Source organism: Palaemon carinicauda, chromosome 30 (genome assembly GCF_036898095.1).
Source record: "Palaemon carinicauda isolate YSFRI2023 chromosome 30, ASM3689809v2, whole genome shotgun sequence".
In the NCBI taxonomy this organism is placed as follows: Eukaryota; Metazoa; Arthropoda; class Malacostraca; order Decapoda; family Palaemonidae; genus Palaemon; species Palaemon carinicauda.
In genome coordinates, this window is record NC_090754.1 from 25,039,441 (window position 1) to 25,052,024 (window position 12,584).

At 38.0% G+C, this 12,584-nt stretch overlaps 1 protein-coding gene across 5 annotated transcripts in view; it reads right to left on the bottom strand.

Annotated features, from left to right (window-relative positions):
* The window catches only part of LOC137622931 (uncharacterized), a 615,385-nt gene that overhangs the window by 70,303 nt on the left and 532,498 nt on the right, over positions 1–12,584 (bottom strand). For all 5 annotated transcript variants that reach the window (XM_068353504.1, XM_068353501.1, XM_068353500.1 and 2 more), the window contains one exon: positions 12,185–12,328. In XM_068353504.1, coding sequence (XP_068209605.1) covers positions 12,185–12,328 — 144 coding nt within the window. The remainder of the gene's footprint in view (positions 1–12,184; positions 12,329–12,584) is intronic.

A 12,584-nucleotide genomic window follows, 5' to 3' on the forward strand; every position in this document is an offset into this window, starting at 1 on the left:
GGAACAGGTGATGGCGGGTCAATTTATATAAATAACTACAGCTTTGTATTAGTTAGTGAAAAATACAAATTATCTCCGAATTTGTCATTTGTCCCCATACTAACAAACTTTCTATTATTTATTTGGATGACTCACTCTTAGGTGGGTGGAAGGCCTAATTCTGGCATGGACATTAACCAGGTTTTACCTAGTAAAGTATATGACTGTGGTCTAGGGAAAAACTTTAACACCTCGCTAAAATATACAAAGTGATTATAATACCAGCCTGAGCAATTCAATGTAATGAAAGTTTGTCATCTTCTATGAACACATTTCAAGTTTATATAGGAATAGCAAGAGGTTTCTCATTGCTTACCATGCAGGAAACAATGGGGACATGGACAGTATATAAATTTAAGACTTATACTAGATTACAAAAGGGAAGTGATAATTACCTGCAGAGGTTGAAGCCAGCTTGCAACGGGACCCATGGTGCTGTACCCCAAGGGAAGGGAAGATTAAGAAAGGAAAAGCCAGACATACTGTACTCTCATTCATCTCAGTCTTAACCTGGGTAACCAATGTCCTCAACCAACTGCTATTTGTCCATCAGGGAGCCTGAGGTATTCTTAAACCACTTATTGAGCAGCCATCTCAGGACAGATAGTAAAAGTATCGAACCTCCTGTGGGTCACGTCTTTTAGATAATGGGCTGTGAAGGTATTTTGTCTCTTGCACACATCCACTTGTAATACAGTACAGTGGAACCTCTACACACGAACGTATCTACATCCGAATTTTCCAACATCCGAAGTAAAATTCGAGCAATTTTTCGACTCTACACCCGAATTTTATTTCGACACACGAAGTAAGCAATTTTCATCGTACCGGTTGTATCCGAATTTTTCGACACGCGAAGTACAATTCGAACACGTTCCTACTCTACACCCGAATTTTTTTTCGACACCAGAAGTAAATAATACCCGTGCACGTAGATGGTACTCATAGCGCCGGATGTATTTTTTATTTCCGCCGATAGAAGGCAGCATTTCTACCTCGGAGGGACCCTCAATTAGCGTGGCTTGGGACATTCCTCTGTTCTCGTCGGCTTCGTGTGGTTGTGCCCTGTGCGTTCTGCTATTAACTGTGTTTTAATCGTGGTTTTTTACGTTCATCCTTTTACGGTATTTTACGTAAATCATGGGTCCTAAAAGGCTTAGTTTCGCAAGTGGTAGTGGTAGTGGTGAGAAAAGGAATAAGGAAATGCTTTCTTTAGAAGTAAAGCAAGGAATTATTGAAAAGCATGAGCGTGGCGTCCGTGTGAGTGAACTTGCAAAAGAACATCACAACGAACTTACTACAGAGGAGCTCAAGGAACTCCATGCTATGTCTGAGCACATGAGTGATGACAAGGAAGGGATCGAGGAGGTAGAACATGTGTTAGGTTCGGCGCCAATAAAAGAGGTGTTAGGAAAATATCAAGACGTGGTCGACTTCATCGACAAATACCATCCACAAAAATTGCAGGTTTGTCGTGTAGTTGCGCAGTTTGATGATGTTTCCCTAACTTATTTTCGAAACATTCTGAAAAGCTGTACCAAGCAACTTTCTATCGATAGCTTCTTTAAAAAAACTACGAAGCGAACTCGTGATGAAGAGGAAGGAAGTGGTTCAAAGAAAACGGCAAAGAGTGAAGCGAAAGAAAGTGAAACAAAGAAAACGGCAAAGATTGAAGAGAAATAAATTCAATAAATTTTAAGTGTAGAGTGAAAGTGATTAAAATTAATCATCAAAAAGAAAAAAAGAAAATATAAAAAAAAATATAAAATATAAAAATAAAAAAAATAAATAAGTTCAATTAGTGTAAGTTAGAATAAGTTACGGTAGTGTACGTTTATAGTAGTCAACCTCTCTACCTCCTCGCCGCCCGTCCGTCTCCTCTCTGCGTAGCAAGACCAACACCTGCGCTGGACTTTCTAAGGTAAAGTGACGCTAAAAACCCGTTTCTTATTTACTATTTCTTGATAATTATTCTTTTTTACATGTCTATTATCTAATTTAGAGTGCATATTGTCATGTGTAATTATGTGTAGTAATTTATTAAGGAGTTATCATAGGTTTTTGGGCTCAACCACGGATTAATCCTATTTCAATGTATTCTTATGGGAAAATTCGTTTCTACATCCGAACATTTTCTACATCCGAAGTCGGTTGTGGAACGGATTAAATTCGTATGTAGAGGTACCACTGTACTTGCAACACGGAAAAGTTGCGTTTAAATACCAAGGACGTACTATTGGCCCTGACATCATGGGCTCCAGGTCGTTGAGTCGGAGAAGGATCAGGAGCCAAGGCTCCTTACATCACCTGGCGAATCTGGGATGAGACAGTATTCTTAGTGATCCTTTTCTTTACCCTCCCAGAGCTAAGAAACAGAGGTGTTAGTCAGGGCTGTGTTGCTGCATTGTGCTTAAGATAGTATCTCAAACTCCTCACTGGGCATAGTAACAACTAATCTGGGTCATTAGTTACAGAAAAGAGATTCGCAATCTGTAAGGGCCCGAATCCCGGGTCCAATACCCCCGGATTTTGAGTCTTGGCAATAAACTCAGAGACAAAGCTGAGTGTCACTTCCCCCCATCCCCTTGAATGGGTGATATCATACGAGAGGCTATGAAGTTCACTGACTCTCTTTGCCGAAGCTAAAGCGAGCAGGGACGCCATCTTCAAAGTGAGATTTTGGTCAGTTGTATGGCGTAATGGTTCGTAGGGAGGTCCTTTTAGGGATCTCAAAAAGCAAACCACGTTCCAAGGAGGAGGCATAATCTCTGATTGAGGGCAAGTGATCTCATAACTCCGTATAAGTAAAGAAAGCTCCAACGAAGAGGAAATGTCAACTCCTTTCAGCTTAAAGGCGAGGCTCAAGGCTGCGCGATAGCCTTTCACCGCAGAGACTGAAAGGAGCTTTCTCCCCGAAGGTATACAAGGAACTCCGTTATTAGTATAGAGGCATTAAAAAGAGAGATATTCCTTCCATGACACCAACCACAGAAGACTCTCTGTTTTGCCTGGTAGACTGAGACTGAGGACTTACGCAAGTATCCATACATTTTCTCCGCAACTTGTCGTGAAAAGCCCTTCTGAGAGAGGAGACGCTGGATAGTCTCCAGGCGTAAAGTCATAAGTCCAGCTTGTTAACAGGAGGAGAGTGAACGAAATGTCCTCACTCCTCCAAGCTAAAAACAAATGTAACGATAGAACACAGGTGTGCGTGTGAGCAGGGCAGCCGGTACTACTTCCTACGGCCTTGCTAACTAGCGGTGAATAGTTATACCTAGCTAAAACTCTTATGGCTAGTCCTCCAGCTTCGTCTAAAGTATATTCCCAAATAAATAGCAAAAGGGTTTGTATTAGTGATAAAACAAAAACATGTACTGTATATATATTTATATTTCAGTATTAAGTATGGTGTGTTACCGATGAGTTGTCTTATATCTTTCCACGGCTACCTATGAAAGTGTTCTCTATCTTTCATAATCACTTGACTAAAATATACAGCTGTTTTACAAATAGAATTGCAATACTTTACTATTATTTAACCCCTTTATTCCGTTGACGTCAATACACGTCAAAACATGACTGGTAGTACACATGATGATGTCGGGATAACGTCACCTTCATTAGTATCATCCTTAAAATTATTATTATTATTATCATTATCATAATAATTTTTATAAGCTACAAAAGAGTATATCACACAAGGTCACACTTGGGGAAATTTCAATATAGAATCTCTTCTCTCCTCCTGTCTTCAGATACTAAACAAGTTTTTTGGAATTCAAGCCTTTATTTTCTGAATATATAAGAGCTATTTTAGTCTTTTTATGTTACCATGAAATAATCACACCACTCTCTCTAGCCAATAGCGAAATTCCCTACCTTAGGTATTACTCAACTCCCCCTCCCCCAAAACCCCAATTGGGAGACTGTCATCCTACCACCAGCCAAAATACTTGCGGTTCTAATCCTTATTCACGATTATATAAGGTCTATTTTAGTATATTCACATCCAACCTCATCACTAACCCAAAAATACTTGCAATTCCAGTCCTTATTCATGAAAATCTAAGGTCTATTTTATTGTTTTTCTATGTTGTCACAGTGTTCATAATCCCAGAGAATGTATCCCTGTCCCACCCACGAGGCAAAAACTTACCATTACCAGTAAAGGAAATAGTTGACAGAAGACAAGATTTATCTTTTTTTCTTATTTCATTCCTTTTTTTTCAACTATCATTTCTACAATATAATATCTTCATGTTTTATATATTTCATATTAGTATTGTTCATTGCTTTTATGAGTAAAAGTTAGCCTATTATGATTATTTCCATTTATTGCCATTCTACCATTTCTACGCAGTTCTCGTCGTGTTCTTACATGCGCAGTCTACAGTATTTTCTAGCTCGTGAAATACCCAAAAAAGAAATAATCCAGTTCATAGTCACAGTCACATGCAAGGTGGAATCACAAACAAACGAACAAACCTCATGTCTAATGAACTCTCTCTCTCTCTCTCTCTCTCTCTCTCTCTCTCTCTCTCTCTCTCTCTCTCTCTCTCTCTCTCTCTCTCTCTCTCTCTCATATATATATCTTTTGTCAACAGTTTTTTTGGGATTTGCATTTGTTTATTGTACCTTATAAATTATACATTATAGAATACTTCTTGCGTCGAAGGAAACAAATGGATAGTTTCATTATATTTCTGTATAATGTAAATTCCATTATTACTGTTGAGTAGTTTTATATCTTTCGATGGCTATTTATAGTGGAATTATTATGGAATAACAGTCACTTAAATAAATATATAACATATTTTTACACATACAGTAAATTTAAGTGCTTTACCGTACCTTATAATAATAAATTATGGAATATTTCTTGTGTCAAAGGAAATAAAAGGATATCTTTTTTACATTTCTATACAACGTAAAGTTCATTATGACTAACAAGTAGTTTTATATCTTTTGACGGCTATTTGTCGTGAAATTATAACAGAATAACATAATTACTTCAATGAATACAAAGTTTTTTTTACACAAAACCATAGTCCTTTACCATGATTTAGAGATAATTACATAAAACCTTTTTTTTCCAAATTATTCTATAACCCCTAACCAATGAATGGAAAAACATTTCGGTTGTTTAGAGTGAAATACATTGGAGGATAAAGCAAACTTTGGAAAACCTTATTCTGTACTCAGCAGTTAAACAAATCAACAAGGAAATAGAGCTTATTATAGGATAAATAAGCAAGTTTATCGGATGATGACAAATCTCGTAAAGAGCTCCAGTAGAGGATCCACGACCTTTTAGCGAAAGGGTTAAGAGTAAAATATAACAAAAAAGGTTTCCAATGTTTTTATAATCACCTCACAATGAAAAGAAAGAACTTTTCAATGGAAAAATACAAGAAAGAGCCATACTTTTCTGTTATTTAGGTAGTAGGTTGGCCAAGGCACCAGCCACCCGTTGAGATAATACCGCTAGAGTGTTATAGGGTCCTTTGACTGGCTTGATAGTACTACATTGGATCCTTCTCTCTGGTTACAGTTCACTTTCCCTTTCCCTACATAGTCACTGAATAGTCTGGTGTATTCTTTACAGATTCTCCTCTGTCCTCATACATCTGACAACACTGAGATTACCAAACAATTCTTCTTCACCCAAGGGGTTAACTATTGCACTGTAATTGTTCATTGGCTACTTTCCTCTTGGTAAGGGTAGAAGAGATTCTTTAGCTATGGTAAGCAGCTCTTCTAGGAGAAGGACACTCCAAAATCAAACCATTGTTCTCTAGTCTTGGGTAGTGCCATAGCCTCTGTACCATGGTCTTCCACTGTCTTGGATTAGAGTTCTCTTGCTTGAGGGTACACTTGGGCACACTATTCTATTTAATTTTTCTTCATCTTGTTTTGTTAAAGTTTTTATAGTTATATAGGAAATATTTATTCTAATATTGTTACTGTTCTTTAAATATTTTATTTTTCCTTGTTTCCTTTCCTCACTAGGGAAAATTTCCCTGTTGGGGACCCTGGGCTTATAGCATCCCACTTTTCCAACTAGGGTTATAGCTTGGCAAGTAATAACAATAATAATAATAATAATATGGAGGATTAATTTTTATTTGTTTTTACTTATTTTTTGTTTGCCAAATCCACAGAGAGAGAGAGAGAGAGAGAGAGAGAGAGAGAGAGAGAGAGAGAGAGAGAGAGAGAGAGAGAGAGAGAGAGAGAGAGAGAGAGAGAGATTGTGTCAGCGAGCGAAAGGTAGTTAGTGTGTTGATTGTTTGTTGTGAGAAAGACTGTTGATATAAATGAGGTTGTTTGTTTACTTTTAGCTAGGTTAGGACAATGGTAAATGTTTCGGAGAGAATGCTTTTTTTGATTGACTGCGACTTGAGGCAGTTGCGTGTGTGTGTGCACGCTGGATTTTGATATTTATTGGATTCGACCAGCGTGGAAGTCTTTTGTTTATTTTTGAGCCGTAATTCTTCCTTTGGAGAGATTTTTTCTTGAATGTGGAATGAATTATTCATGACCTGGATTGTTTAAGGACCTGATTGGATTGCTCTGTAGATCTTGATGATAACGATGCTGTAACAACCTAGCCCGGATTGATTGAATTTCCGATTAATGATGATGATGATAACGCGCACAACCCAAACCATTTAATGCACATGCGTATTGATATTTGACAGTGTTCCGGTTGCTGGAGAGTTGTGGTTTTGGGCTATTAAAGACTGTTGGCCCTTGTGTGGACAAAGAGGTTCACACACAAACAAATATTGGTGTTGGTGTGACGTTTAATTTCAAGTTTGTAAGGTTTTTTATGTGAAAGGTGTTAGTTTATTGTATATTGATTCAGTTTATGATTAGTTTTAAGTATTTTGATCGTGGATGGTTTTGGTGTTAATTTAGTTTTAAGAAATATAGATCTAAGGATATGTTTTTTTTTTGTCCTTTTGTCTGAGTCTGGTTTTAGATAACGTAAGGGGAAAGTTTGTTTTGTGGTGACAATTGTCAGTAGGTGTGATTCAGGGTGTGGGGCTTGTTTTTGAAACATCCCGCCACATTATTTTGGCGCCCGAACAGGGACAGTCGAGGTGGGATTGAACCAGACTCTTTCACAAAGGTTATATTTAGGATTTAGATTCAAGGTTAATGACAATGGAAGGCAAATTAAAGGCTTTGGAGGAGGAATTGCGGCATTATAAAGACCGGGAGCAGAAGTTGATAGTTGAGAAAGAGAGGTTGTTAGTAGAGAATGAGAGGTTCAACTGTGAGAATGAGGAGATGCAAAGGAAACTGAGGGAACTTCAGGGAACTGTAGAGAGAGTGGAAGAGGGTGTTGAGATAAGGATACGTGAGAATGAGGAATGAATGGAAGCTATGATGGGGCAGGTAATGGAAATGATGAAAATGTACATGGGTGAAGGTGCAGTCGGAGGAGTGTCCTCAGCTTTGGGTAAAGGGTTGATAGTGGAAGAGAAGGCTAAGGTAAGTGATACTGGGAAAGGAAGTGATAGTGATAGTAATACTGATAGTGAAGTTAAAGGGACTAGGTATAGTAAGGATGAACAGAAAGGTGAGAGGAAAGATGAAAGGAAAGGTAAAAGTAATGAGAAGAGGGAAAAGAAGAAAGGTCAGTATGAGAGTGAGGATGATCATGAATGTGTGAAAGTGGTAAGTAAGAAAAAGGGTAAGAAGGGAATGGTTAAGGATAGGAATTTAAGTGTTGAAGTGGATTGATTATATTCAAATGAGGAAGAAGGCAACAAGGGAGTAGGCAGTGAAGATAGTGAGAATGAAGTTGGAGTTTGTAAGACAGTGTTTATGAGAGAGGTACTGAGGTGTGAAAGGTTCAATGAGAATAGTAGTAGGGATGTGTATGATTTTTTTAGGGAGTATGAGAGATATTGTCAGGATAAGTATGGTGATAGTAAGAGAGTTTGGGCTAGGGAGTTAATAGAATATTTGACTGGGTATTTGTTGACGATGTAAGGTGTAATAATGAGTGTAGGGGATGTTGATTATGAAAGTGTGAAAAAGAGAATAATTGAGCAGGTGAAACATATGAAAGGGAGCGTTAGGTATAAGCGTAAGAATGATTTTGATGAGGCACGGATGAATGTAGGAGAAGCGATATCGATGTATGTATGTAGGTTGGAAACGTAAGCTAGGAAGAAGTATGGGGATGAAGGCATAAACGAGAATAAGGAGTTAATGAAGAAGTTTTTGGCTATTGTACCTGAGAATGTTGCTGAGTTTATTAATTTGAAACGGAAGGAGAAAATGAGGTGGACGAAAGAAAGACTGACATGAGATGATATTTTAGAGATAGTTGAGAATTACGAGTTGGATAGGTGTATGAAAGAAAGCAAATCTGTGAGTGTAAGAACTGGAATGGAGGAAAGTGTGCCAGAACTTGTTAGATTTAGAGATGCTGTTATGAGAGGACCGATGAGGGTAGCTGATAGTGTAGTAGATAGGAGTGTTAGGGGGAGTAGTGTGGGAATACCTGTAAGGACAAATGAAGGGTTTAGGCAAGGGAATCAGGTTTGGAGGGATAGGAGTGCTAGTGCGCAGCGAGGTAGGTCAGGTAGTTATATCCGTGAAGAGAAGTGTTATAGATGTGGAAAAATAGGACATAAGAAGAATGAACGTAGATGGGCTCTAGGTGCTTGTTTTGGATGTGGTGAGGTAGGGCATAGAATTAGCGAGTGCAAGAAAGAGAAAGGGGTAAAATGTTTTTGGTGTGGTATGACTGGGCACATAGCGAGTGGATGTCGTAGTAATCGTATGAATGTGATTTGTGGTAATTGTGGTAAGGATGGTCACTATGCTAGAATGTGCAAGGAGCCGCGGGGTAAGTGTACTGAATGTGGTGTAGATGGGCATGTAACTAGAGTATGTAGGGAGAAGGGATTAGGTCAGCCAGGACGTTCGGGAAACTAGAGTGTAAGAGGGTTCAGCTGGGTGAGTCCTCCTGTGTGTGTGGAAGGAATAGGATCAATGTTCGTGAGAATGGGATGAAGAATTGGTTGGAAATGAGTAAGTATGAACCTAGTATGTATGAGAAGTTAGGGCTGGAAAATAAACAATTAGTGTTAGTTGAATATAGGAAAAAGAGGCGTTTGAAAGTTTTAAGTGAGGAGAAAGTGCAAGGGAAATTTATAGGTATAAGTAAGAACACGAATATGCATGATGAGGGTGTAAATGTACAGGTGAGTGTTGAAGATAAATGTGTTAATACAGATGAATCATGGCTGAGTATGAATGATACATATAGTGTCTGTGATTTTTCCTTAGATGATGCAAAAGAAAGTATGACGGATGCGAGAATGAGAGATAAGAGCATGATAAGTAGTAAGAATGAATCGTTTATTAAAGTAGAAAATAGTTTTGATGAAATGGATGAATTGTTGACGGAAATAAGTGAGATTTTAGGGCAAGATGATGGTGAGGTAGATGAGATAGTGCATGATATATTATATGTTAGGGATTTAGATAGGAAGAGTGTTAATGTAGCGAATGATTGTGATAAGGAAGAAGTGAATGAGAGAGTGTATGAAGGCCCAGTTACTCGGAGTAGAGGTCCCGTTCCCGACTGCAACTGGGTAATGAGAAAAATAATGTAAGTGGTTGTGTGTAAATGTAGTAGGGTTTGGCAAAGTAAGGGGGGGGGATGTGGAGGATTAATTTTTATCTATTTTTATTTATTTTTTGTTTGCCAAATCCAGAGAGAAAGAGAGAGAGAGAGAGAGAGAGAGAGAGAGAGAGAGAGAGAGAGAGAGAGAGAGAGAGAGAGAGAGAGAGAGAGAGAGAGAGAGAGAGAGAGAGAGAGAGAGAGAGAGAGAGAGATTGTGTCAGTGAGTGAAAGGTAGTTAGTATATTAATTGTTTGTTGTGAGAAAGACTGTTGGTATAAATGAGGTTGTTTGTTTACTTTTAGCTAGGTTAGGACAATGGTAACTGTTTCGGAGAGAATGCTTTTTTTGATTGACTGCGACTTGAGGCAGTTGCGTGTGTGTGTGCACGCTGGATTTTGATATTTATTGGATTCGACCAGCGTGGAAGTCTTTTGTTTATTTTTGAGCCGTAATTCTTCCTTTGGAGAGATTTTTTCTTGAATGTGGAATGAATTATTCATGACCTGGATTGTTTAAGGACCTGATTGGATTGCTCTGTAGATCTTGATGATAACGATGCTGTAACAACCTAGCCCGGATTGATTGAATTTCCGATTAATGATGATGATGATAACGCGCACAACCCAAACCATTTAATGCACATGCGTATTGATATTTGACAGTGTTCCGGTTGCTGGAGAGTTGTGGTTTTGGGCTATTAAAGACTGTTGGCCCTTGTGTGGACAAAGAGGTTCACACACAAACAAATATTGGTGTTGGTGTGACGTTTAATTTTAAGTTTGTAAGGTTTTTTATGTGAATGGTGTTAGTTTATTGTAAATTTATTAAGTTTATGATTAGTTTTAAGTATTTTGATTGTGGATGGTTTTGGTATTAATTATTTCAGTTTTAAGAAATATAGTTCTAAGGGTATTTTTTTTTTCTCCTTTTGTCTAAGAGTCTGGTTTTAGATAACGTAAGGGGAAAGTTTGTTTTGTGGAGACAATTGTCAGTAGGTGAGATTCAGGGTGTGGGGCTTGTTTTTTAAACATCCTGCCACAATAATCACATACATACATATACCAAGGCCCTTCCCCCAATTACAGGCATACTAGAATAAAATACAATAAAAAAGCAAACATTTACAAAGATTATTCTGTAATTAGCAGTGAAACAAATACTGGTAAGCATAGAAATATGTTATCATTGATTAAATGTGCATGTATATCAGATGGTGACAAATCTTGTATGCAGCTACTAACAGGGGATCCGATGCCGCGTAGTTAAGGGGTTAGAATAAAAGCGGAAATTATTGTTTGTCTGGCCCTGTGACTGTACACGGGCTCATGTACGAATCTGGGGCGAATTTGGGGCGAATCTGTGTCCCCGACCATTCTTTCCTTTGCCCTATTCTCACCATATAGGAAGTAAGTTGACTAAGGCACCAGCCACCCATTTAGATACTATTGTACTGATAGAGAGTTATTGGGTCCTTTTACTGGCCTGAAAATACAACACTGGATCCTTCTCTCTGGTTACGACTCATTTTTTCTCTGCCTACACATACACCAAATAGTCTGGTCTTTTCTTTGAATATTTTCATCTGTTCTCATACACCTGGCAACACTGAAATTACCAAACAATTCTTCGTTGCTCCAGTGTTAACTACTGCACTGTAATTGTTCAGTGGATACTTTCCTCTTGGAAAGGGTAAAAGAGGCTCTTTAGCTATGGTAAGTAGCTTTTCTATGAGAAGAACACTCCAATATCAAACCACTGTTCTATAGACTTAGGTAATGCCATAGCCTCAGTACCATGGTCTTCCATTGTCTTGGGTTAGAGTTGCCTTGCTTGGGGGTACACTCAGGCACACTATTCTATTTTATTTCTCTTCCTCTTGTTTTTTTTTTAAGTTTTCATAGTTTATATTTGAAAGACATATTCTAATGTTACTCTTCTTAAAATATCTTATTTTAATTGTTCATTACTTCTCTTCTAGTTTATTAATTTCCTTGTTTCCTTTCCTCACCGAGTTATTTTTCCCTATTGGAGCCCTTGGGCTTATAGCATACTACTTTTCCAACTAGGGTGGTAGCTTAGCTAATAATAATAATAATAATAATAATGATAATGATAATGCCTAGTAAATTCTAAATATCCTCTACTTCTCCTTCTTAACACTTCTGCATTATGGAGAGAGAGAGAGAGAGAGAGAGAGAGAGAGAGAGAGAGAGAGAGAGAGAGAGAGAGAGAGAGAGAGAGAGAGAGAGAGAGAGAGAGAGAGAGAGAGAGAGATATTAATTATACCAAAAGAAGATTTATTGTACTATATTATTACAGATAATTTGCTGTAGTGAACATTTATTCATAGATTACATTGTAGACATTCTAGCTCTGTAGTAAAGCTAAACTCAAACACAATCAATCAAGTAAACTTCAGAAACATCGCTTTGTAGCAAATTAAGGGGGTAACCAGTGCAATAAAAAAGAAAAGAAAAAACATTAAAAATCCCTCACCTTGCACGCATTCTTCAGCAGTACAAGGTTGATTTGAGGATATGCCAACCTGTACTACATAAGCAGGAACTCTGTATGTGACTTCTGTTTCATTAGTATTCTTTACATCACATATAGTGGAATAGACAGCTTTCTGGGAAATATCTGTAATGAAATTGAGGTATATTTTCATATTTAATTTTGAAGAACACTTTTGCATGGAAAATAACAAAATCTTAGTAATTTGTATTTTTCATATCTATGCTTACCATGTACTACATCCTCAAGAGATCTGGGAATCTCCCAGTCATAACCAGAAAAATCTGTGTAGGCCTCCCCCCAGATTTCAACCTGCCCACCAAGGCAGAGGGATATGCCCCCAAGATCAACTCGGGGCAAGGTAGGCCACAGACCACCGTTA